This window comes from Prionailurus viverrinus, chromosome E1 (assembly GCF_022837055.1).
Source record: "Prionailurus viverrinus isolate Anna chromosome E1, UM_Priviv_1.0, whole genome shotgun sequence".
Taxonomy (NCBI): Eukaryota; Metazoa; Chordata; class Mammalia; order Carnivora; family Felidae; genus Prionailurus; species Prionailurus viverrinus.
In genome coordinates, this window is record NC_062574.1 from 10,958,113 (window position 1) to 10,984,353 (window position 26,241).

Here is a 26,241-nt window from a genome sequence, read left to right on the forward strand (position 1 = left end):
CCCCCCCCCCCCCACCCCGTGTTATCGAGAAGAGAAACCAAGGCTTGGAGAATGGAAGTGCTGGGCTACGGGCCACCCAGGGAAGGAGTGGCAAATGCCCCAGGGCAGTGCTGATGGTCAGGAGTTTGTTTCAGAACCCAGAGTGGGCTCTGGGGGGCGGTGGGTGGAGTCACAGCTAGAATGTACACAGGATCCCCCACCAGGGGAAGAGCCCTAAACAGGAGGTCTCTGCCACCAGCTGACTGTGTGGCTCTGGGACGGGGACTCCTCTCTCTGGACAATGGGAGTGGTCATCACTGCCCCCACTTAGTCCCTGGAAAAGGGACGCCTGTATGAGTGTCAGAAAGCTGGCCTGGTTATCCCGACCCTGGCTTGGGTCAGCACGTGTTATTACATACACAGACTCCCCCGCCAGGCCGCAGGACCAGGCTGTGCCCTCGGCGACAGGCCTTTGGAGCCAGAGGATGGGCAAACTGGTTTGGAGAATGCCAGAAGTCAGGGGGAGAGTCCCTCACGGTGGGGCCAGCGGCTTCCAGGTGTCCTCCTCAATGCCTGGAGAACCTTCTAGGCCTTTCAGACAGTGTCACCTTAATCCTGCTACCACCAAGGGAGGGGTGGGGTGCAGGTGCAGGGGGTGGGGTATGTGTGTGTGTGTGGGGGGGGGGTAGCAAAGTAATTGCCCTGCCAGTGAGGGAGGAGGAGCCTGTGGCTCCAACAGGGAGCCTTAACCCCTCCATGTGTACAAGGGGGTGGTGATAACTACAGGGGAGGTCTGCCAGAGATGAATCCTCCAGTCTTTGTAGGTCTGAAGGGTCTCAAAATGTTGGTTTTGAATGCTCTTTTCACTGGGTAGAGAATTCTAGGTTAAGAGTTTTTTGCATTTAGTGCCTTAAAGATGTTGCTCCGGTGTTCCCTGGCTTGCGATGATTCTGTGGAGAAGCCTCCATTTCTTTGTTCCTCACCATGTAATGGTCTTTTCCCCCGCTGCCTGCTTTACACATTTTCTCTTCATCATGGACTTTAAGTGATGTGATTATGATGTGCCTCGGTGAGGTTTTCTTCACGTCTCTTCTGCCTGTGAGCTTCCCCGACTCTGGATGTAAGTTTTCATGAAATGTTGAAATGCCATAGACACTATTTTTCAAACATTCTTCTATCCTCCCCACCCCTCTCCACCTCAGCACTTTTGAGACTCCAGTAACATGCCTCCTGGACCTTCTAGGTGGACACCCAGTCTGCTGATGCTCTGAGCCGATCCTGGTTGTTCAGTTCCTTACCATGTGTCATTTGGGATAGTTCCTATTGTGTGTCTTCAAGGTCATTCATCTTTTCTTCTATGGTGTCTAATCTGTTATTAATCTCATCCGGTGTATTTTTCATCTTAAATGTTGAATCGTTTTACGTCTTGAGATTCAGTTGGTGGAGGGGAGCAGGGGAGAGGGGCAGAGGGAGAGAGAAAGAGAATCTTAAGCAGGCTCCACGCTCACCATGGAGCTTGATGCCGGACTTGATCCCACAACCCTGGGATCAGGACCTGAGCTGAAATCAAGAGTCGGATGCTCTACCGACTGAGCCACCCAGTCACCCTTGGTTTGGTGTTTTTTATGCTTTATTAAGTGGGACTAGAGAAGACTTAATCCAGGGTAGGAGTTGGACTAAGGACCACCTCTGGCCTGCTGCCTGCTTGTAAATAATGAAACACAGATGCGTACATTTGCTAGTGTGCCGTCTGTGTTTGTTTTCATGCTGTAATAGCAGAGTTGAGTGGGTCAGAGCGATATGGCCTGCAAAGCCTGAAGTATTTACCATGTGGCCTTTACAGAAAAAGTTAGTTGGCCTCTGGTCTAGGCCTTATTTGCCCACTGCTCACGTACTATCCTGAGGACTCTCCTGCAGGCCCTGAGTTTTAGAAGGGTGTGTGGTCTAGCTGAGGTGGGGACGTAAAAGATTCCTGGTCCTGTGTGAGCACTGGTGACTGTCCCAGCTGCTCTTTTCTAGCAGTTTTGTCCCAGCCTGCGTGGTTTCCTCTGTGCATGTGATACTTGGTCACCAGCTGAAGGCTCGAGGGGAGGCCCTATAGCGTCTGGTGTTCACTCTCTGCAGCCCCCTCTCCTCCAGTACTCCATCCTGAAAATTCTAGCTGCCGTGCTCCGGGCACGCCTTGTCTCCTCAACTCCTGGAGACTGCCGGACCCCACCAGGGTCTCCCCCTCCACTCTGCTGCATCCCAGAGGTAGCTGAGGTGGTCCTGGGGCTGACCTCATTCATGTCCCTTCTCTCAAGGGGCACTGTGCTTGCTGCAGTCCTGTTGGCCACGGTTTCACAGATTGTGCCTGGTTTTTGTCGTGTTGTTGTTTACTGTTAAGGCGGGAGGGTCAGTGTGGGCTCTGTTCCTCTGCCGTGGCTTGAAGTGGAAGTCAAATCCAGGGTCTAGAGAGTCGTCGTTCCAAACTTTAGAACAGTCTGCAGCATTCTCTGTGTTGTTCCCGCGAGCTGCCGCCATGCACCAGCCTTCCAGCTGGCTCGGAGGGAGGTAGGGATGGCGAGTGGTGATGCCTGGCCTGTCCACCCCGGAGTGCGCTGTGGGTCTGGTGGGTCAGGACTCAGGTTTGTGTGCCAAGGAGGCAGGAAAGTGACAGCGGAGGCTCTGAGCTTACCCCGTTCCCGCATTAATTCACACACACACACACACACACACACACACACACACACACACCCCACCCCCCACCAGGACACTAAGGTTCTTGCCCAAGGCCATGCGTCTTCCCATGCCGCCACCCTCTGCCTTAAATTGACAGACCCGCCTATATTTCCCAAGACCCAGCGAGGGACTTGGGGTCCTTGTGCACCCTTGCTGTGACTGCGTCTGGGCTCCAGGGTGGGCGGGCTGCTTCTGTCTCCCCTGTCTGCTCTGAGCACTTTGAAGGGACAGACCACGACTGGCTCTCTCTGAGCCTTCTCCACGCATCTCCGTGGCCGAGGAGGGCGGGGCAGGTGTTACAGGGAGCTCTGGGAACCGCTGACTTGGGTCTCAGAGTCCAGGCCTTCAGAAGATAGGTTGCCACTCAGCAGGTTGCTGTGGCACTTCCAGAAGTGCACAAGCGATTCGCGTTCAAATGGCAGAGAGGAGCTGGGAGCGGTATTTAAGTTGGGGTTTGACCATGGATAGGAGTTGTCCGTGTGGAAGAGAAAAGGAAGGTGGCCCAGCAAGGAGAATAGTGTGTGTGGCTCCAGGCCCGGGGTTTTAGGGAGGGGTCAGCTGGGTCAGGGGCCCCTGGGGAGAGATGCTGCTGCGGAGCCTGGGCCCACGGTCCGCAGTTTTCCGGGTTTTCCAGTTGCGTGCAGAACCCCCTAGCCGTCTCACTCCTGCCCTTCGTCTCCCGGCGCTTCCACAGACCTGCTCTACCCACCGGTCCCGTGAGCACACTTCTGCTCCAAGAGTGGTTCCTGTGGCCACAGGGAATCTGAGAAACAGCTCTGGGGGTGCCAGGAGTTGCAGGCTGGGTGTCGACCCAGGGAGGCGGGGAGTCCCGTGCCGCTGGTGCAGAGGGAGGCAGGGCAGTGGTGAGATGCTCCAGCTGGCCCAGACAAGCCAGGCAGGGCACCTGGGCAGGGCACAGGGTCACCTCCAGCTTCCAGCCTCCCCCTCCATCTTCTCCCCGGCTTTGGCCCTGGCCTTGCCCAGGACCCCTGCAGAACGTGTCTCAGCCGGGACTGCAGGAGGTGGCTGGTGTTGCCCTCTGGGTGGGGCCAGCAGCTTTGCGCTCAAGCCACACTGTGGGCTGGATAGACCACAGCAGTGAGCCAGGCCGACACCCCCATGTGGCAGATACGGAAACCCGGGGCCCGGGAGGAGCTGTGGCTTGTCCCTGGCTTCCCTCATTGCTGCGGCCCAAGCCACTTGGTCACATTCTCTGTTGACAGAAGCTCCCTGAGGCCCGCCTTAAGCCAGGCTCCCTCCACGAGGGATCTGAACGGGGAGCTCTGCCCTTGACGAGGTCACCGTGTTATGGGCAGGCTGAGCCACCCAAACAGATAATCAGGCAAGGGAGTGAATCCCTCCGTGCCTCAGTTTCCTCATCTATAAAACGGGAGTAACAACCACTGCCTCACAGCATGTTTGAGAATTGAACGAGGTAGCCGTTACTGGGGCTCATTATACCATCCCACGGCGCGAGGGCCTGGGACCGCTCTCACTTTCTTAAGCAGAAGGCATGCGGGGTGGGGCGCGAGACCCGGGTTCTGGTCTCGAGTCTCTGGCTCCTGCTCTTCCATGCACAGAATGGGGATCAGCATGCAGAAGTCAAGGGCCTCCAGGAAGCCTCTGGTTCTGACTGGACAAGCTGTGGGGGCCTCCGTGGGGAGCACCAAGCCCCCTCCCCCAGCATCATCCCAGTGCCTAGGGGGCACCAAGCACCCCTCCCTGCTCCCGGCGTCAGCTGGCACCTGTTACAAGCCCTCCTTTGACCGCCCCCTGGCACTGAACCCAGTGTTTGGGGAGAGCTGGCGCTCAGCCCGGGGACCCTGTGGAAGGGATGCACCATGGGGGGCTGGCCCCAACAGGTCCAGCCCAACAGCAGATGATCCCTGGATCAAGTGCCCTACCTGCTAGAGGGCGACTGGGGAAGGACACACGTGGAGTGGGTCCTGCCGGGGCATGTCCCCCAGCCCAGGCCCAGGGCAGGTCCCCATCTGCCACAGCAGGCAGGGCCTGGAACCGGGCCTGACCGATCTGGTGGGGGAGACAAGGAAACGAGGGGTGACGGCTGCCTCGGAGGAGAACTGGGTTGGCTCTGCCTTTTCCAGGGGCAGCTTTATCCAAGGGGATCCCAGGGCTGGCTCTAGGGCTGTGGGATCCCAGGTGAGGAAGTCCCTGCCACCACCCCAGCCACCTCAGGGTCTCATCATGCTCCACCGGTGAAATCCAAGGCTGTTGTGAGCCCACCCGGCTGCCCTCGTGTCTCATCTGCCCTCTCATCCACCTCCTCGCCAAGCAATCTCTGGCCTTTCCTTAAACATCGCCTGGGACGGGGAACTCACTCTCTATCAATACCCTTTGCCTAACTTCGGGTCAGAAAGCGCCTTCTCAACTGGAACCAACGTCTGCCTCGACTGGCTCCTCCCTGCTTACCCTATAGCCCCTGCGTAGTCCGTACAAACTCCCTCTGCCTGACCCGAAACAGCCCCTCAGAGACTCAGAGCCAGCGAGCGGCTGTCCCCCAGAGAACGGAGTGAATCCTGGGCCTCAGCCACCATGGCGCCCTGGCTGGTCCCACAACTCCACTGCACCCGTTGTGCCAAAGAGAAAGCTGGGCCCAGAGAAGCTAGGCGTCTTGCTCAGGGTCACACAGATCAAGTCCGGGGCAGGGCAGGGCAGGGAGGAGCCCAAATGGGCCTGCAGGGACCAGCTGGGTGAGCTCACCGGAGTGTGCAGACTCATCCCCAGCAGGTCCCAGGCTGCCTCTCCTTCACCCTGTGCCTGCGGATCCCAGTGAGGGGAAGCCGGGCAGGCCACTCTCATGGTGGGGGTGGGGGTGAACTTGGCTCCCTAGCGGGCCTGGGTAGGTTCTAGCCTGACTCTTCCCAGTTCATTGTATGGCCGAGTCCCTGGCCTCTCTGTGTAAGGCTTTTCCAGAAGGTTCTCAGACCCTGGACAGGGCAGTGGTGCCAGCCTTGAAGGATTGGAGGGGCTGGATGTCTGTGTTGGTTGTCAGCATCAGGCCCTGATTCTCATGGGCTCCCCCTTAGTGCCTGGTGGGACAGGGACGGACGGGGGACAAGACAGAAGGCCAAAGATGGTCACCGAGCTCCACCAGGCCCGAGCGTCTGCTGACCACGCAGGGGAGCTCATCCCAACCACCCTGTCCTTTCCCTGTTGCTTCTTCCTTCCTTTGTGCTTTGACTCCGGCCAGTGCCCCTGCCTGTCCGGCCTGGAGCATGTCACTGCCCACGTCGGGCTAGGGCTTGGGGTAGAGGCACTCTGACGTCTTGGGGTCTCACCCTGAGCCCGGTCCAGGAGGCTTGAGGTCAGCCATTGTGAGGACAGATGTCACACGTGCTGGTTTGGACTCTGTCCAGCCAGGTAGGAGAGGTGGCAGCAGAAAGCCTGCCAAAGTCCACAGCAGCCCCGAGCTGCACGGGTGACCTCAAGAACAGCTGTGCCGGATGCTGCCTTCCTGGCTGTTGATACATCGGGTTCATCTCGGCGTCCCAGGGTGGCAGGCGGAGGGCGATGGTGTGGGCTGCTGTTCTGGCTCGGGAATGCAGCCCAGGAAGGGACCAAAACAGGGCGCCCCCGTGCTGAGCCCTGACACCCACAAGGAAGGCTGCTCTGGGGACTGGCCCTGACACGCTCCAAACCTCAGGCTGCAGACCCCGACTCCAAGGTGTTCTGTCTTCCCTGCACCTGCCTCACCGGCCAGGATACGCAGGCTTTGTTCTCTGCAGTCTCGTGTTACGGAAACAGCGGGCACGTTGAATGTGCTTCTCCTCTATTTGCCGCTGCTCCAGAGAGTCCAGTCCCAGCCCCGAGGCCGTGGGGGGCAGGGCGAGCGGGGCGCCCAGAGAGGGTGGTGGGTGTGGGAGGGCTGAGTGTCCTGCCGAGGCACCTGTCCCCACCGCCGCGCTGCCCAACAGCCCTGGTCTCTTCCTGCTCGCAGGTGATCGCCGTGGTCATGGACATGTTCACTGACGTGGACATCTTCAAGGACCTGCTGGAGGCCGGCTTCAAGAGGAAGGTGGCCGTGTACATCATCGTGGACGAGAGCAATGTCAAGTACTTCCTGCACATGTGTGAGCGGGCCCGCATGCACCTGGGGCACCTCAAGGTGAGCTTGGCTGGTCATGAATGACCAAGCGGTCATTCAGTTGGTCAACAAACACTTGGAGCACCTGCCTTCTAGGGATGGAGTCCTGTACCTGGCACAGAGAGGTCAGTGATCCTAGAGCCTCCTGCCAAGTGGTCGCCTGACCTCTGGCTGAATGCCCAGAGGGACAGGACACTACTTCCAACAGTCAGAGATAAGATAAATGTTGATCAAGGGTTGATCAGACACTGGAACCCACGCAAGGTGCCATATCACATGTTATTTCAAAGCAGCCCATGCCACACTGGTTACCTGTCTTTGCTTGCACACTGCCGGTGACAGGGCGCTCACCACCTGGTCTCCAGCAGCTTACATCCTATCTGGAGAGCTCTGACTCCCAGGAAGTTATTTTTGGGGGCTTAAGCCAGAATCTTTCTCTGTGCGACACCCACCCACCGGTGGATCTGGCTCTGACAGAGGCAGCTTCCTCGGGTTGAGGTCAGGCAAGGCTTCCTTGATGGCTGCAGAGTTGAAATAAACTTGAGGAGGGAGAGCAGAGTAGAAAGGGTTTTCTAGAGAAGGTCACCATGGAGCAGAGGTGGAGGGATCGGGGTGAACCTGGGTTCTTCACACTGCTTTGCTGTGTGTCCTTGAGCACATCACTTCCTGTCTCTGGGCTCTAGGATTTCACTGGTCCCAAAGAGAGGCAGATGGGCCAGGGGGCTGGGCTCTTCCGCTCAGATACCCTGCACTTGATCCCTCGCTTGCGGGCAGGAGGAGCCCTCCTTCCACCCAGCTGTCATTTGGCACCTACTGTGGGCAGCACGTTCCCCAGAGAGTACAGATCAGTACGCATGACAACAGCTGACACTTTCATAGTATGTCACTTGGGTCGGCCCCATCCTAGACACTTCACATGGTTATTTTATTTACTCTGCGTGATGACCCGATGGGATAGGGCAGTTGTTCCCATTTTATGGATGGGGAAACGGAGGCACCTGTGCAGGTGTTTAACTTGCTGCCCGTTAAGTTAAACATATGGGGTGTGGGGGCCAGCACCGGCGCTCCCTGGCTGAGCCCCAGCTTCTGACGGGTCAGAATCCCCTGGGCTTCAGGCCTGTGATCTGAGCAAAGTCCCCGGAGAAGGGGCGACGCCCGGCTGGTCAGTGAGGGGCTGGGCTCCGGTGGCTGTAATTTGTCAGTATCTGTCAGTTGTGCCCACCCATCCCCGCTGAGGCCTTTCAAGTGGCTGTGAGCTCTCCAGGCGGAGAGTCTGTGGCTGTGGGGCCATTTTTATGTGGTCTCTCCGGCGGGCTGACCCCAAGCCCCGCGCTCACCCACCGCCGCGCTGCCCGCCGTGTAATTAGCACCGAGCGTCGACTCCCGGGGCAGACAGCTCATGCTGGAGAGGTCCAGAGCGTGTAAGAGGCGTCTTTTGAAAGGTGACCGCAGAAGCCTCTGCCCTGTGGGCAGCAGATCAGAGAACCTCCGGGCCCATCCCCACTGCACCCTTGCCGCGTGCCCAGTGCGCACCTGACGCCCATCCCATTGCTCAGCGCCTGCATGCTCCTGGGGCAGGATGAAGAAGCTTGTCCATGCCAGGCGGGATCTGAACCCAGGATTGGCCGCTCCGAGGCCCAGCCCCCTGTCTAGTGCCTTTCCTCAGCAGCAGAGGCTCAGATGCAAGTCTGCTCGGAGCGTTCGGAGCTCCCAGGAGGTGGGGGGGAGGCAGGACTGGGCTGAGAACGTGACCCAGAAGGCTGCACGGCTCACTGTGCCAAGCCAGCGTGGGCCTTGGGCACGTGGCTCCACCTGTCTGAGCCTCCGGTGCCTCGTGGCCGTAATGATGTCTCATAGGGTTGTTTGAGGATGAAATGAGAGGAGACAATGGCTGTAAAAGCGCTCTGTGCGCTAAGGGGAGTTACGCGGCTGTTGGCAATAACAAGAAATTATAAACCCCAGGCCCCAGGCGGGGGAGGGTGTGTGTGAGGCCAACCCCCCAACACTTGAGCTTGAAATGAGGCCATAGCCCGAAGCATGGGAGGGGCAGCTCACCCCAGGGGTCCTTGGCACATTCTGCCCTGCTCACCACCTCCCTGCTCTGGGGAATGTTAGCAGGCTCCGCAGAGTGATGCGCCCAGGAGCTGGGCGCCACGGAGGGTCAGGTACCTTCCTGGGAAAGAACGTGTGACCCTGACCTCCTCATTCTTGCTGTTGAGCCCGCCCGCTCCACAGCCTGGGCAGGTGGCCAGAGGCTCCTGTGCGCCCAGCCCTGGCCAAGTGTCACCTTGTCGAGGGCCTGCCTGCTCGGCCTACCTCCCTGCCCGCGGGCCAGCTGGGCCCGGACCTGTCTCAGGAGCACTTCCTTTGCCGGTAATCCCTGGGCCCGCCCTCGGCTGCCCGCCACCCCTGCCCAGCTCTGCAGCGACCTGCCCTCAGCTCCTACAGGCCCAGGATACAGGTCTGACCCTGGTGGGGTCATCCTTGTGACTGTGGGGGTGTCGGGCACCAGTCTGGGCAACGCCAGGAGCCAGGCCTGCGCCCATCTCTGCCACCTGCACTGTAACCTTGGGCAGAGATACTGAATCTTTCTGGGCCTCGTTTTCCCTTTCCCTTTCCCTTCCCCTTCAAGCTGTGTTCTGGCTGGGGACTGCCCTCACGCCCTCACCTCCAGGCAGCCCACCACCCTGCACCCCAGCCTCCTGCCTCCTGAGCCTCGAGCTCACACAACACATTCTGCAAACAGCCGGTGTATTGCGTGGGCCAACCCCTCTCTTGCTTTTGAGGTCAAGTGCGAAGACATGCGCCAGCACCTTCCCGGGTGTGAGGGTCCCAGCCATCCCCAAGCACCCCAGCCTGCTGGCTCAGCTGGCCCCTGACTCTCTCAAGCAGGGAGTGTGGGAATGAGCCACGCCAGGTGACCCAGTCACATTTGGGTTGAGACTGAGGGCTGAGGGATGCCCCAGAGGCAGGGGGATCCAGGCTGGGCCTCCAGCCTCACAGCTGAGACAGGACCAGAGCTGTGAGATGCCTGACTGATCTGAAAAGCTAGTCGGCTCTGTGCGGCCAAACTGGAAAAACCAGCAGCTACTTGGGCTAAGGCCGGACCTATTTCTGATGAACAAGAAAACTCCAGCCACCGTGGCCGTGGGAAGGCACTTGGTGAGGATACAGGGATTCAGCCTGTGGCTTGGGTTCCACGCTGGCCAGGCCAGCCTTGGCCCCCTTCTGGTGCCCCTCCCCTCCCGTCCTGCCGTCTCTGATCCTGGCCTGGGTCTGTAACGGACTCGGGGTGTGGGGCAATGCTTCTCAACCAAGTGGGGTTTGCCTGGCTTGGGATATTTGGCAATGTTTGGAGACTTTTTTAACGGTTGTGACTGGGAGGGTACTATTGGAACCTGGCGGGTAGCAGCCAGGGACACTGTTAAGCGTGCACAGGACAGTCCCCACAACAGGGAATCGCCTAGCCCGGAATACCAGCAGTGAGCAACCCACCATAGGGGAAGAGCCAGGGGCCCCTCAGACATCAGGGTCCTGGAGCTGGGCTGGCTCAGCCCTGCCCCGTCCCCTACCCCTGAGGGTGCTGTTCATCCCAGCTTCTTGCTGTTCATCCCAGCATGGGGACATGGGTGCTCTGTCCCCTGCAGTCTGCACGGTTGGCCCGATCTCGCTGTCACCGGCCAGACCTGGTCAGGATGTGTCTCCGGGCCTCCCCACTTCTCCTCGGGCCCAGGAGATGTTAGCAGGTCCCTGCAGAGAGCCACTATGGTCCAGCTGGGGGCTGGACTCCACCTACTGGGAGACCATGGGTCGGTCACTCCCCCTCCCTGAGCCCACCTGACTGTCACACACGGCCGACAGTCCTGGCCTCTCTGGGCCTGACCTATGACACTCTAGATATTTTCTGGTCCTCTGTGTCAGTCCCCTCTTGCCCCTTGAGCAGAACGGATCGTATCCCGGGCACACTGCATGTGGTGTCACATCCTACTTTGGCACCTCAAATTATGGAGCCCCCACTGAGTGCCGGGCACCTTGCTGGCCCTCAGCCACGTGCACCGTGGCTTCCTTCAGTCTTCGCAGCAGCCCTGAAGCATAAGAGCAGGTAGGCCCATTTCCCAGGTGAGAAAACTGAGGTGTAGGGAGGCCCAGCTGGCATCCGTTTGGTGCCAGGACTGGAGCCATGTTTGACCAGAGCTCCGGGGGGGGGGGGAGGGGAGGGGGCACTGGGCTGGTCCCCTTTGCCTACCACTGTCCCACGTGTGGGCCACGGCCAGCTCAGTACAGGGTCAAGTGGCATCTTTGTGAGCTTAAGAGGCCCCGTGGGGGATACAGGCAGGGCACTACAGGTGTGCCCCAGCCTAGTGTCCCCCACACCGTGCCCCATACGTGGCTGGGGCAAGAGCTGCTCTTGGAGCGGATGAAACACTGCCCAGCCGTCCCCCCGATGTCCGCTCGGGGACCCATCACTGCCCCTTTGACACACGAGCAAGTTGAGGTTCCAGAGGGTCCACGGGCTTGCCCCGGCCACTCCTCTTGAGCCAGCCTGGGTGCCCTCCACCCTGCCTGCTCCGTGCTCTGCTGGGGGTGCCCCGGGGCTCGGAGACAATGCAGCTTTGTGGGATCCTCTCCCTGCGCTCACCCGAGCCCTGACTCCTGAGACGTTACCTCATCTGGGCCAGGCCCCATGGGGCGGGACCCACCCGGGAACAAACAGCTCCAGGATTGGATGGGCCTTAGAGTCGAGGCCATCCATGCAGCATGCAGACAGGGAAACTAAGGCCCAGAGAGGGCCAGAGACCCACCTCGAGTCCCACAGCAAATCCGGCACAGCCAAGGCTGCCTCTCCCGGAGTTGAGTCACTCTGAGATGTAGGTGGTGACCTCCTGGGCCCTTCACGGGGCCACGCTTTGAGGTGGGCGGGGGCAGACACCGGTGAGGGGGGAATTGAGGCTGTTCTTCCGGGCTGAGGAGAGGCCTGTGGCCCCAGCATGCAGAGCTCTGGGCCGGGAGCCCACAGAAGCCACAGAACCAGGCTGTGGTCGGGCGCAGGTGACTGGAAAAGGCCTCGAAGCGCCTCCAGGATCTTTGTTACAACTTCTGGTCCCTGAGCATGCTCCGTGTTGGGTACAAAGTCACGAGCACTAATTGTCCTGGGTCATGGCCAGCTTCCTGCTGAGCTGGCTGTGTACAGACAGGCAGCCTGGGGGGCAGGGGAGCCGGCCCTGGGAGTAAAGGCTTATCTGCCCACTGGGCTGGGCCCAACACCCAGCGATTATTCAGCCCACAGCCAGGTGGACATCCATGCCCGCCCCATAAGCTCTGGGTACTGCCCTGGGGCTGCCCAGCGGAGAGGGGTCTGAGACCTGTCACAGAGGGAACAGACACAGGAGCGCCCTTGGGCCGGGGGCACGAGCGGAGGCCAGGCTCCCGCTCCCTTCTCTCTGCTGCCCCTGCCCTGACTCAGGCCGTCCCTCCCTGTCCTCCACTTCCTGCTTCTCATTCACTGCTTCATGCGCCCTCCCCCCCCTGCCCCACCGTTGGGTGCCAGAACTGTTCTTGAGGGGCAGCTCCAAGCCGGTCACTCCTGCTCTGAATCCTTCCATGGCTCCCTACTGCCCACAGGGCTGAGCCAGGCCCTTAAGCAGGTGTGGGGTCTTGCATGGGCATCTGGCTGAGCCTGTTCTACAGGCTCCATCACCCACCCTCCTCCCGCGATGTCCTCTCAGGCTGCTTTTGTTACCAGGCCTTTGTGTTCCCACGTCTGGAATGCTGCACCCTCTTCCTGCCTGCCCCACTCATCCTCTCGCCCTCTTTCGATGGCAGGCTTTCCCTGGAGCCTGTCCTGGCCCCCCACACTGGGGGCTCTAACTCATCTGCCTCCTCCCTCACCTCCAGCGGGGCGTCCTGGTCACAGTCCTTTCTGTGTGTGTGGCTGGGGGCTTGGCAGGGTTGAGGAATGAGTGTACAAGTGGGCAGTTAGTAAGCGGGGGCCAGTGAGTGGGCGAGGGCGACGGGGAAGCCACAGAGGTATGATGCCCCCTGGAGGGAGTGACTCCTGTCACAGCGACCCGCAGGCAGACCGGTCAGGATGCTGTCAAGGGGGTTCCTGCCCCGGACAGGTGTCAGATTCACTGGGGCTTGTGTTAAAAATGAAATTCCCGGGGTGCCTGGGTGGCTCAGTCGGTAAAGCATCCGACTTCGGCTCAGGGCGTGATCTCGAGGTTCATGAGCTTGAGCCCCGCGTCGAGCTCTGCACTGGCGGTACAGAGCCCGCTTGGGATTCTCTCTCTCCCTGTCTCTCTCTGCCCCGTCCCCACTTGTGCTCTCTCTCTCTGTCTCTCAAAATCAATAGATAAAACAATGAAATTCCCAGCCTGACCCCAGTCCTCCAGAGGCACATCTCTGGGGGCACCCGGGAGCCTGGGTTTCTAACACACTCTGGGGAATTACCTGCACCAGATGAGCACAAGTGTCCTTCCCATCCTGAGGCTCTACTTTGGGGTCCCCTCAACTGTCCCCTCCACTCCTGGGCCTCAGCCGCACTCGCTTTGCCCTTCCTGGGGTCTGCTGTGCCCCAGCTCTCCTGGTGGAAAGAGAGTGCCACGGGGCCCCACAGACTGCGCACCAAGGAGGCCTCAGGTGGTCAGAGTCCAGAGAAAGGCAGGAGCGACCTCGTTCTGACGGGAGGCAGTGGTGGCCCCGGGTCTGCTCCCTCTGGGTCTTCACTTCCCTTCCCATGGTCTCTCGGGGCCCTTCTAGCTTGCTTGGAGCCACAGGGCCGCTCACTCACCCTGGGAAGGCCACAGACTCGCCCGAGTGCAATCCCCAGGTCCCCCGAGAGCAGGCCCCCCCATCCCCAGCTGCACAGCTGCCAGGGGACTTTTCTAAATTGTGTCTGCACGCCCCTCCTGCTCAAGACCCTGCAAGAGCCTCCCGCCACCTGCACCGGCTTTTCCCAAGCTGGCCTGGCCACGCAGGTCTTCTCCTGCCCAGGGCTGCCCTGTGGACAGCCTTTGGGTCACACCCAGACCACCCTGCCCCATGCCCTTTGTCACTGTCACCCCCCCCCAACTTTGTACCTTCATATCGCTGCACTTGCCACCTTGGTCTAGACCCTGTGGTCCCCACGTACAGCACCCCCTTTCTCCAGGCCTCACTGCTCCATCGTTCCCCATCCGAGCCCCTCTCCCCCGCACACCCCGCCAGTGCGGTCAGTGCTCTGATCACATGTAATTCTGCCTCCTGTCCCCCCAACACAGAATCTCAGGGTGCGGAGCAGCGGGGGAACAGAGTTCTTCACACGGTCGGCCACCAAGTTCAAGGGTGCCCTGGCCCAGAAGTTCATGTTCGTGGATGGAGACCGGGCCATCTGCGGCTCCTACAGGTGACTCTCCAGCTTTCTGGGGGCTGGGGACAGAGGTGGCTCCGGTTCCCAGATGGTTTCTGCCCTTAATCCTGCCTTATGACACCCTGGTTATTCCGGTTCACTGGTCCCAAAACTGCTGAGGTGTGAGCGGGTCTGGGGCACGCCCTCACGCCGCCCGCCTGTCTCCGGAACCGGGCTGGGGAGGGCTTTTGTCTTTAAGACTGTTGTTCCAGCCTAAGGTGTCACCAGCCTAGAGATGGGTGTGGGCCAGGCGCACAGGGCAGTCACTCCTAGAGCCGCCTTCGAGGATGGGCCGGGATGAGGATAGCTGTGGCCCAGCTCTGCAAGCCCCACCGAGCAGGGGGCACAGGGCGGGGGCTGCCCACAGCCTCGCTGGGCTTGGCAGCAAAGTCACAGGTGATAGCACCTGCCATGTGCACCGGATGACAGCAGGGATGTTCCGGGCATTCTGTGAGCGTCCTTACGGGGGGCCCTAACCCCCAAGAGGAGCCCCACGCTGTGCTGTTTTACACAGGTGGGAGCGGCCTCGGTGTAAGCGACTTGTCCCAGACTCAGGTCTGACCCCGAGGCTTGTGCCGTTCCCTGCCCCTGCTCACTTCTTGGTTCCATCCAGGGCCCCGTGGCCACAGTCTGATGAACACCGGCCTGTGGGTGCACGGTGGGGGGGGGGGGGGGGGGGCCAGGCTGGAGGGAGGGGGGCAGGCCCCCACATGCCTGACCGGGCTGCCCCCTCCCGCTGTGTTGCAGCTTCACGTGGTCAGCCGCGAGGACAGACCGCAACGTGATCTCCGTGCTGTCTGGCCAGGTGGTAGAGATGTTTGACCGGCAGTTCCAGGAGCTGTACCTCATGTCCCACGGTGTCAGCCTCAAGGGCATCCCCATGGAGAAGGAGCCGGAGCCGGAGCCCATTGTGCTGCCCTCCATGGTACCACTGGTGCCCTCGGGCACGGTAGCCAAGAAGCTCGTCAACCCCAAGTACGCGCTGGTCAAGGCCAAGAGTGCCGACGAGATCGCCAAGACCTCCTCTGAGAAGCAGGAGGGGAAGAAGCCCCCGGGGCTGCGGGGCGCGGCGCTGGCCGAGCGGCCGGGAGACCTCGCCGAGGCGCCCCCGCCTATCCACCCTGGGCTGCTCAACCTGGAGCGGGCCAACATGTTCGAGTACCTGCCCACGTGGGTGGAGCCGGACCCGGAGCCCGGCAGTGACATCCTGGGCTACATCAATATCATTGACCCCAACATCTGGAACCCCCAGCCCAGCCAGATGAACCGCATCAAGATCCGAGACACTTCCCAAGCTGGCACCCAGCTGTGGAGGCAAAGCCAGGACTGTGGCCCCACCCCCGGGCCTGGTGCCCCCGAGGACAGGGTCCCAGCTGAGAGTGCTAAGAACGGCCTTCCCCAGGGGGACCCTGAGCCACAGCCCCCCGTGCCCAAGCCCCGGACAGTCCCTGTGGCAGAGCTGCTTGCCCAGCACGGCGGCGACGGTGTGGACTGGGCCCTGGAGGCCCCAGGGGAGGAGACGCCCCAGAATGGGACAGACCATGAGCCGCCCAGGACACCGGGCCCAGGCCATGCCCCACTCCAGCGGCAGGTGTCTGTGACCCAGGATGACCCCGACAGCCACGGAGCGGTGATCCCCAATGGGCTAGATGGGGAAGAGGAGGAAGATGATGATGACTATGTGACCCTCAGTGACCAGGACAGCCTCTCAGGCAGCTCTGGCCTTGGCCCTGGCCCCCGGCGGCCCTCGGCGGCCTCCTCTTCTGTGTCGGACGAGAACTTTGAGGTGAGGGGGCGCTCAGCCCCTCTGCAGAGGCGCCACTCGGAGCAGGTAGCCAACGGGCCAGCCCAGCCCCCCCAACGACAGCTGAGTGCCCCCCACATGACCCGTGGGACCTTTGGTGGACCCCTGGGTGGCTCGCCGTGGGCCCCAGGTCGGGAGAGAGAAGAGGCGGGTACTCCAAGGAGGATGCAGGCTCCGCACTCCACGGACAAGGAGACCCAGGTGGGTCGGGGTCCCCGCACGTGAGGGGTCCTGGGAGCCCCTCCCCCAGCCCCAAGCACCCAGTGTGGTCACCTGCTGGGATGCCGCATCCCCAGATCGGACAACTTTGCACGCTATGTGCAGATGGGGAAACTGATGAGCAGAGGGAGGGGGTAGGTGGCAACCACCCAGGGCCACACGCGTGGCTGGTCCCAACCCACGCTGGGCACCCACAGCCTCAGTGCCCCACAAAGTCAACCTAAGCCAGCCACTGGGAGCTGAAAGGAAACGCACCTGACATACCCAGAGATCTCAGACACTGGTGTTACAGGGAGTCAACTCTGCCCTGCCATAGCGGTTGACCCCCTCCCTTGTTTGCTGACCGCACCGAGATGGTTCTTTCTAGCCCTGAGGTCACACGGCAGTAAGTGGTCCTTGTCTGGACCTTATGCCAAGCCACCTCCATGTCAATCCTTTTGATTATGGCCCTGGGGAGCACTCTCCTCCGCTCTCCCCTAGGCTAGGAAACACCTCACATTCGTCCTTTGCCTCTCCTCCCGGTGAGCACTGCAGGTCAGGGACCCAGAACCCTGGACCCCCTGCAGCCCCGGCCCAGCTCCCGGTGTCTGTCCTACCTGGAAACAGCGCACGGCTGATCATGCCTGGCATGATGATCAGGCCCATGGGCAGCATCTTGAGGTAGCTGGCCAGGATGGAGCCCGCCTTGGCATGGTTCAGGTCCCGGGCGGACAGCGATCGCTGCACGATGACCTGGGGGCACGAGGAGGGGGTGAGTCTCAGGCCCGCTCGGGGGTGCCACTGTTCTGTATCACTGGCCTGGAGCTTTAAACCCAGGGATTTGGGGAAGCTTGCGGTCAAGTAGCAGAGGGGTGCTAGAAGCTGCCTGAGCGTGGCTCCCCATGTAGCCCGAGGCAAATCCTAACTGGGCCTCAGTTTGCAGATCTGCAGCATGGGCGGAGGGACAGATAATTGGAACCGATGGCATCTGAGATCCCTCCCAGCTCTGACATTATGAGTTTCTTTCTTTCTTTTCCTGTCTTTTTTTCTTTTTCTTTCTTTCTTTCTTTCTTTCTTTCTTTCTTTCTTTCTTTCTTTCTTTCTTTCTTTCTTTCTTTTTCTTCCTTCCTTCCTTCCTTCCTTCCTTCCTTTCTTTCACAGTTTTACTGAGTGGCTCAGTTGGTTAAGCATCCAACTTTGGCTCAGGCCGTGATCTTGCGGTCCGTGAGTTCGAGCCCCGCGTCAGGCTCTGTGCTGACAGCTCAGAGCCTGGAGCCTGTTTCCGATTCTGTGTCTCCCTCTCTCTGTCCCTCCCCCGTTCATGCTCTGTCTCTCTCTGTCTCAAAAACAAATAAACGTTAAAAAAGTAATAATAAATAAACAGCTTTGCAGAAGTATAATTCACATAGAGTTCAGCCACATAAACTGTACAAAACTAATACATAGTTTTAGCGTGTTTGTTCACAGAGTTGTACAGTCTACACCTTCTAAATCGAAGTATTTTTCATTTGGTGCTCTGCAGTTTAAGTCACCAGCTGCAGTTCAGAAGTAAGAATGTGTGATTTTAACCTATTTTCCAGACATGCTGGTTGAACGGAGAGCTCCCAGCATTTATTTTCCTCTGAGACGTGATAGAGCATTCGTTACAGGGTCTGGAGGGGCAACCCTGAGGTTGAAGGACAAGCTGACCTCAGTCCTGCTTTGGCACCGGCTACTCTGACTTGGGACAAGTCGTGGCCTCACTTGGGGCCTCAGTTTCCCCGTCTGGACGATGAGGGGGTTCGACGCAATTCTCTGATGTCCTGTGGGTGCAAGAGCCCAGGGCTGCGCTCCTGTGCGCTCGTGACGGGCAGCCCTGGGAGGCAGGGGTGGGGGGCAGCTGCTGTCACCCCATCCTGCAGCTGGAGAAGCTGAGGCGAGCGGCAGGGCCGGGCCCTTCCCTGCAGTGTCAGCGGGCTGCTGCGTCCCCGCGACCTCTCAGCCCAGGCTGGGCCGGCAGCTGTGACCCACTCCCCGTGCTTGGCCACTTAACCTCCCTGATCCCCTGTGCCTTCATCTCTAAAGTGGGCTACTAACACAGGGTTGCTGCAAGGACCGAGCGAGGCACCGTGCAGGTGGCCCAGCTCACGCCTGGCTGGTCGCGAGTTCCCCAAGTTTGGGCTTCCCTTGGGGTGCAGCCTCGGGGTCAGCCACGGCTCAGTGCTGGCCCGGGGGCCTTTGGACCCTGGCGCCACTCTGGGAAAGTCCTGAACTGGCCTGGTTGTCTGTCTGTCTCGGCCGTGAGGTGAAGGCGAGAGAACCTTCCCGTGGGTGAAACCAGGTTACGGGTGCCGCGCACTCACACCGGGAAAAATGGCGCTCGCTGTTCTGATTAACGTAGCTGCTGCTGTCGCCTGAAAGGGACACTCCACGTGAGAAAGCAGGAGCAGCAGGTGACAGAAGGTGCATCGCCACAGCAGGCAGGACCCCAGGAGGCCCCCTGGCCCGAGTACCTCCCTGCGTTTCAGACAGGGACACTGAGGTCAGAGAGGGGCTCCGTAGAGCTCTCTGCCCATTGGGCCTTTCGCCTCCTGTCTTATTGGGTCAGTTTGCTTCTGAGTTCGAGTCTCAGTGACATGTGGGGGATGAGCCAGGAGGTAGTGAAAAGTCTAAAGACCATGAAAAGCCCTGTGGCCCCAGCACACAGAGCTGCCTTCTGGTGCTGACTAGAGTGGGCATCCTGGGGGGCTGGCCTGGCCCAGTGGCTGGGTGGAGTCAGGCAAAGCCCCTGCTTGCTGGTGAGGGTCACAGCAGAGTAGCACCAGGCACGTGGGATCCGGTGCAAAGGTACCTATGTCGCAGGGGTTCTGGTCCCAGTCCTGGTTGTGCCCCAGGCAGACCCAGCGGGACCCGGGGTGCAGGTGCCTATATTGAGGGGTTTTGGTCCGAGGCCTGAGCGGGAGGACGCCAGGGAAGTGAGGCCGCAGCCGGGCCGTGAAGCCCCAATGTCAGCGGTGTTCGGCCTCGGCCTCCCTGCGTGACCCTCTTCTCCAGGCAGTAAGGCCCATTCGGCCCTGACCTCGAGGCCAGGCAGCGTGCTGACTCACTTGGCCTTCGTGGGAAAATCTCCTGCCCTGTGTCCCGCCCAGAGACGGCAGTGTCAGCCAGGCCCACGCTGAGTGGCGAGGAAAGGAGAGGTGCCCGAGGGGGGTGGAGGGGCATGTCTTGCAGGGAGGGCTCTCCTCATTCATCCCATGGTGGCTGGCCGGGTCAGCCCTTGGGCCTTGCTGCCTCACTCGCGCGGTGGGGTCCTTGGGTAAGATGGGTGTCTGAGGCTTTGCTGGCACAAGACCTTTTGCTGCCTGGAACTGCCCACGGCCTTCCCGGCATTGCCCGCCTCTGCCCAGAGGGGTAGGTGGCTGGCGGAGGTGACCTGATGCGTTCACAGCCCAGGGAGGACAAGATTCAGACTCCAGAAGAAGACCCAGGCCCTGCAGTCACCAGCACTGCACCCCCCGCAGTGGACGGGTGGAGAAGGCTGGGGCAGGAACGGTAGGAACTCGCCTTACCGTAACCGTGAAAGGCGGGACCCATCGCTGTGTGACACGAGGGGAAACTGAGGCACAAAGTAGTGAGACGAACTTGTCTAGGACCGCCCGCTGATGAGTGGCAAGGCCAAGAGGCATAAACCCAGGTGAGCCGGCTGCCGCCTGCCCTGGCCCTTGGGGGGTCTCCTCACTGTCTCTGCTCTTTCTCTCCTAGGGCCAACAGATCCCCCATTATAGAGTTCCTGCCTCGGGGACCAGGGATAAAGATGGCTTCCTGCGGCCCGTGAGGACCTCGGGACCCCCGCGGTACCGTGCTGCGGCTGCCGATGGCACCCAGAGCTCTACCAGGAAAGCGAGCCCAGCCGTAACAAGCACGTACCCCTGGCAGGCCAAGGCTGGCCCCGTGCCCCGCACGCTGGCAGATCCCGGGACTCCAAGGCGGGCCCGAAATGCCAGCCCCCAGGCCGATGGCAGGGTCGCTGAAGAGCATCCAAGTCCTTTTGGAATGCCCTACTCCAAACTGTCCCAGTCAAAGCACCTGAAGGCCAGGACGGGCAGCGGCCAGTGGGCCTCATCTGATTCTAAACGGAGGGCCCAGGCCCCCCGGCACCACAAGGAACCCTAGCACCCTGTCCCTGGGCCTGGAGCCGTGCAGTCCGTGGCCCGTGCCCCAGCCCAGACTCACCAGGCAGGTGTTCCTGGGGCCGCGCCAGGGATCGGCAGATGGCCGCCCAGACTCTCCAGAGCCCACCCCGGAAGGCAGGAAGGTAGGGCGGGTGGCGACAGCGACACTCACCTGGTCAGTGCACCAGTACCAGGTGGCCATGATGGTCAGACCGAAGGTCATCCCAGTCCACGGGAGGTCCCCTGTGTGGGGGTCTCGGAACATGTGCATGGCGTCTGCACGGGGCAGGTGGCAGGTCGTGTTTGCGATGGTCCTGGATGGGACGGCCTGGGCGTAGGCTGCCGCCAGCTGCTCATAGCCGCCGATCTGGTCAAAGGCTGGAGGGGTCGGGGTGGGACGGGGACGGGCTGGTGGCCGATGGCCCTGACTCCGGGCCCCCACTTCCCGATGCACCAAACTTGACTTTTTCCCATCCACCTTTCCCAGTGTCTGGAGAGGCGTGGAGGGTAGAGGGTTTTCCAGAACAGGGGAATTCAAATGACTATTTTATTTGTATTTAAAAATAATACTATTAAATGAGCATTTTGCACGTGGACACCACAGTGTCCTCTTGGCCCCCGGACACCTGTTGGCCTCGGGCAGGGGTTCTCTGCCAAGCTTCAGACTGTCGAATCAAGGAAGCAAAAGTATTTTTTCTTGGCATTGGAGGACCTTCCCGGGGAGTCTAAAAGTGTTAAAGTCCTGACCTGGGGCTCCTAAAGGATGTGATTTTGGCAGAGCTGAGGATGGCTGGCACGTAGCACTAAGAACAGAAACAAGTCCCAGAAGGGACAAGGGCATGACCAAAGCCACATGGCCCACCGGCCGGGGCTCGAGCCAGAAGTCTTTCCTCTCGAGGCCAGAGCACATTCACTCCCTCACTGTTCCTGTCTACCTCAGAGTCAGGGCCCTGTGTGGCCAAACCCTGGCCCATCTGCGGCTTTTGCTGTGTCTGTAACCACCCCTCCCGTCCAGGCTGGGCCCGGCTGCCTGGGTCCCTCTCCTGCAGTGGGGTCTCCCCCCTGGTCTGAAAGCAAGCAGGTACACAAAGTCTGGATACAGGAAAATCCCTAGTCTCACCTGCAAGCCCCTCTCCCCTGCCTTTCCCAGGCAGGAAGCCTGCTCCCAGACTCTGGGCCCCCAGCCTCATTGCCGCCTGGAGTCCAGGCCGGGCCGGGTACTCAGAGCAAACGTGCAAACACTATACACAGATCGGAAATTACTAGGCTAGAGGATCCTACAGTCTGAGTCTGGAGGAGGCTTTAAAGGCCTCTGTTCACCCTCTGTGGGATCCTCCTGGCTCTGATTGCATACTTCCCAGGACGGGGAGTTCACTACCTATTTATTGAGGGAGCCCTCTGAGCTTCCTCCGGGTTCCCTGACCAGTATCACCGAGCTGTCTAAACCCTCTTCTCTCCTCCCCTGCCATCGGCCAGCAACCCGTAGCAGCACTTCTTGGGATTATGCACATGATTTTAAACAGTTGGAGCCCATCAATGCCCTGGCAGTGTTCGTGGAGTCCTGATTGTGTGCGCACCTGCCCTCGGCCCTAGGTCACCATCTAGTCCTGAGCCAGGGCAGGTGCCGTGGCCCTGCATTCTTGAGTCCCTTCCACACCAGACCGGAGCTGGCCCGGAGCTGGTGACAAGTGGCAGCTGGGCGACAGGTGGGAAAGGAACACACAGCCTCTGTCACCCAGGGGAGGCTGACGGGCTGACCGCCTCATGGCTCGACCTTGTGAGTCCACCACCCCCTCCTCCCCGCCCGGTGCTGGCCCCTGGGTCCTAACAGGGCGGACCCCCAAAAGCGCTGGCTGCGGGGGGCTACCCCTCACCTTTGACGGTCAGGATGACGGCCCCCACCACCATGATGAGCGTTTGCAGGGCGTCCGTGTAGATCACAGCAGCCAAACCCCCTGTGGGTAGAAAAAAAGGAGCTGGAGAAAGCTGTGCCCCGAGGGAGGAGGGACGGCGGTTCCACGTACGTGTCGCCTGCCCTCTCACAGGTGGGTGAGCTGTGGACCGCTCAGCTGGGCCGGCGGAGCCCGATTCAAATCTCCGCCGGCCAGGCTGTGCGGGGAGGTGGCCCGCCGGCTCCCGCCCACCTCTCAGGCCCCTGCACACCTCTGCCGGGCCACGTGGACACCCGGGCTGGCGGTCAGGTCCTCTGTCCGCAGGCCCCCGCCCGACCCCCGCGAGGGCGCCGTACCTGCGATGGTGTACAGGGCCGTGATGGCGAGCATGAGGGTGGTGGAGAGGTAGAAGTTCCAGCCCAGACAGATGTGCACAAAGAGGGCCCCTGCGTACAGGTCGATCTGCGGGAGGGGAGAGGAAGTTGTGCGGAGGCCCGAGGTGACCGCAGGACTCAGGGCACCGCTCACTCGACGTGCGGCCTCAGTGCCCCGTGGACACGGAGGGAGAGACGCCCCACGCACACACCCACCGGCGCTGCTGGGAGGGCGGGAGGGGGTCGTGGCCGTGGACGAGCGGTTGTGCAGGGGATGCTGCTGATTTAATAAAGTCCCGAGTGGCCGATGTCCACCAAGGAGCAGTGTTGTTATTGAGTCTGGCCCCTGCCTGGAGATGTAAAGGAGGAGCCCTGTGTCCTTGGTTCCCAGGGGTCCATGACAAGGAGGAGTCCAGGAGGGCTTCCTGAAGGAGGCCCGAGAAGCCTTACGGGCCTGAAGAAACAGATCTGCAGCCTAGGGCTCCAGGCCCATATCCGTTTGGGTGTGCCCCCTGTTCTCTGCTCCCCATTAGACAGGCGGCCCTGAAAAAAGACCAGACGTGCTCTGGGGGCAGGCCGGTGGGGGCAGGGGGGCAGTCTTGCTCACTGCCCTCCGGTGGGGTTGGAACTGAAGCCAGGACCGTGTCTCGGGCCAAGGCTGGTCCCCAGAGGCTGCACTGGATACAGACGCTGCCATCCCAGACCCTGGGGCAGCCTAAGGGGCTGGAGTCCTAGTCCTGGGGTGAGCCTCACACCCCTAATTCTACCCCCACCCCCATACTGTACTGGGAGCCCAGGGAAGGAGGGCAGGACTGTCCTGTGTGCTCAAGGGGGCTCCACCCTGACAGGATTCCAAATGTGCCATTCTGGGCTTGCTCAGTTCGGGGGAGATGACCTGAAATACAACCTTTGGGGCCAACAGGCTCCCGAGAAGGCTGAGCGAGGCTGCGTGCGACCAGGGGGCACGGGGTCCCTTCGAACTACTGCAGTGCCTGGCCCGACATCCAGCTGACCAGCACGGGTCAGTCGGTCTTGTGGACCCCCGGTTCCCCCAGGCTCCAAGCCCTAAGGACACAGAGCCCCGGCCGAGCCCGGGTGTCACTCCAGAGCCTGTGTTCCCTGTCCCTCTCCCTCCAGGCCCCTCCTTTACCCTCCCTTGGAGAGACCAGCCAGTGTGGACTCTGACAAGGTGCTTTGAGGAGATCGGCAGCCCGTCACTCTGGTCCCTGGCTTTGGTGGTGTGTGAGTGTGTGTGTGTGTGTGTGTGTGTGTGCATTCGTACGTGTGTCTACCTCCAGCTCAAGGAGAGAAGCCCAGGGTTGTGAGTATCAGAGCAGGAAGGACTCTTCAAGCCCCCTCCCCCATCAGACCGGAGGAGACACAGAAGCCTGGGGAGGGGACGGACTTCCCCGAGGTCCGGCTCCAACAGGTATCAGAGATTGGAGTTGCCGGGTGAATGGGGAGCAAGAGGTCTCTAGAAAGCAGCAGCCCCTTCCTCCCGCCTGCTCATCCTCCTGCCACCCAAGACCCCTCTCCGCACCCAGGCCGCCCTCGGAGCGGAGCCCTGATCTGTGTGGCTGGCCTTCAGGCCCCGGCCACTCATCTCTAAGCCCAGGTGACTCTGGCCACACCAGACTGGCCACCATTCCAGGCCCAGCACTTCACGGCCTCCAGGCCTCGGTTGGCCAGGTCCCTGTGCCTTGGGGTTGCCCAGTCCGCAGGCTCCGTCTTCCAGAACTATCTTCTCCGACGCCCTGCTCCCCTAACCTCTACTCCTCAGGGACTCCTGTCTGGGGCGGTGGGCCGCGAGGAGCCATGAGGACCTGGACAGTGTCAGGAGCAGTACAGGCCAAAGTGTGGAGGTAGGACTCAGCCGCTGTCCTCACTCCAGGACCCTGCACAGCATCCAGCAACAGCCTGTGCCGCAGCGAATATGAGATTGCCTACAGGCTCCCGGGGAGTACCCCCTGACCAGGAACTTTAGACGGCACCCAGCCCGACTGGACCTCCCCTTCTGCAGCCCAAGCCCAGCCTCTTGGGGGCCCAGGAGAGCTGCGGCCTCGTAGAAGCTAAGAGCCCTAAACTGTGTCCCTGATCACATGGCTTTGTGGAGGTCATGCCGCCTCCTGGGCCTTGGTGGCTCTTATCTGGAAAATGGGTAAGCAGATATGGAGACGGGCACAGGGGCAGGCCCAGCCTCCTCCATCCCTCTACAGAGCCCTGCCCTCAGCGGAGGCTGGCGGAAGGGAGGAGCGGGACCTCCAGGGGGGGCCCGTCTCCATCGAGGCCACCCCTGTCCCTTCAGGGCTCCAGAAACTTCTCACCTTTGCCACACCTCCTGGCACCTGACCCACCGGCCACTGCTGTTGATTCTGTTTCCAAAATACTCCCATGTCTACCCTCTGGCCCATCCCTTGGGAAGCCCCTCCCCGCCTCCTCCTGCACTCAGCTTGTTCAGAGGAAAATCAAGTTCTCTGCATTTCCACCGCGCATGGAATAAAATCCAGCTAGCCGGGCCCAGAGGTCCAGGCGTCGTCCACCAGGCCCCCTCTGTCCCCGTCAGCGCTCACCCCTCCCCGAGCTCCACGGCTCCCTGCGCTCCAGCCTCGCCCCTGCCCTCAGCTGCCGCAAGCCTGGCCTTTCCCACAGAGACCACTCTCTCCAAAGGGAGCCTGCTCTCATCCTTGTAGATTTCAGCCTCGCCTCTGCTTCTTTCATTGACGTTTTTACTGTTATGATTGTATTCGTCTGTTTACTTATCTGTCTGGAACACTAAGCTCCCAGAAAGCAGGGAATGTGTTTATCATCCAGTGCTCAGCCAGGGCACACATTATGTATGTCAGGGGTTGGCACACCAGAGACCACAGACCAGATCCAGTCCACACACCTTGGTGTGGAGTTCTCTCCCTCCAGCAGCAAATCTGAGCAGCTCGTGTGTGTCCTGCAAAGCCAAAACTACTTACTTTCCAGCCCGCTGCAGACAAACTTAGCTGGCCCCTGGCGTGTATTTTTTTCATTCAGTCCTATGAGCTATGCCAGGCATGTAGCACTGGGGGCGCATCCATGAACAGAGAGAAGAAATGAGGGAGGCAGACAATAGACATTCTAAGTGAATTATGCAGACTGTCTTCAGGCCAGAAGATAGTCCGTGTACGGAGAAGAGGGAGAGCGGGGAAGGGGCAGGCCTCACTGAGAAGGCGAAATTTGAAAGACTTGACACAGGTGAGGACGTGAGCCATGTGGATATCCAGGGGAAGAAGGTTCCAGGCAGAGAACACAAGGGCAAAGGCCCTGAGGCAGGGTCACGGCTGGTGTGTTCATGGATGTGCAAGGAAGCCAGTGTGGCTGCAATGATGTGTGGGACAGAAGAGGGACAGGTGAGGTTAGCAGGGTAGCAGGGGCCCCTTCTTGGAGGATCTTGTAGGCCATGGTTGGCCTTTGCTCCAAGCGGCCTAGGGTATTGTGCCCCGTTTCTGTATTTTCCAGAGGTTAAATGACTAGCCCAGGGCCACGCAGTGATGGGCCTCAGTGGCCCCCGACCCCATCTGAGGGTCGGGGTGGTGATCCCCGCAACCTGCCATCGAATGTTCTCTGCACACCAGCATCCCCACCCGAGGGATGACAGCAGGT

General features: G+C 60.5%; 2 protein-coding genes across 3 annotated transcripts in view; one reads left to right on the top strand and one right to left on the bottom strand.

The window, feature by feature from the left end:
- FAM83G (family with sequence similarity 83 member G) overlaps positions 1-22,929 on the top strand; it is a 30,219-nt gene extending 7,290 nt beyond the window's left edge. For both annotated transcript variants that reach the window (XM_047832231.1, XM_047832230.1), the window contains exons 3-6: positions 6,659-6,826; positions 14,065-14,189; positions 14,940-16,197; positions 19,936-22,929. In XM_047832231.1, the coding sequence (XP_047688187.1) occupies positions 6,659-6,826; positions 14,065-14,189; positions 14,940-16,197; positions 19,936-20,346 (1,962 nt within the window). In that variant the 3' untranslated portion in view covers positions 20,347-22,929. The remainder of the gene's footprint in view (positions 1-6,658; positions 6,827-14,064; positions 14,190-14,939; positions 16,198-19,935) is intronic.
- Positions 1-26,241, bottom strand: part of SLC5A10 (solute carrier family 5 member 10) — a 58,165-nt gene that overhangs the window by 23,986 nt on the left and 7,938 nt on the right. The window contains exons 6-9 of the mRNA XM_047832237.1: positions 22,594-22,699; positions 22,220-22,300; positions 20,518-20,723; positions 16,812-16,947 (exon numbers count right to left, since the gene is read on the bottom strand). Coding sequence (XP_047688193.1) covers positions 16,812-16,947; positions 20,518-20,723; positions 22,220-22,300; positions 22,594-22,699 — 529 coding nt within the window. The remainder of the gene's footprint in view (positions 1-16,811; positions 16,948-20,517; positions 20,724-22,219; positions 22,301-22,593; positions 22,700-26,241) is intronic.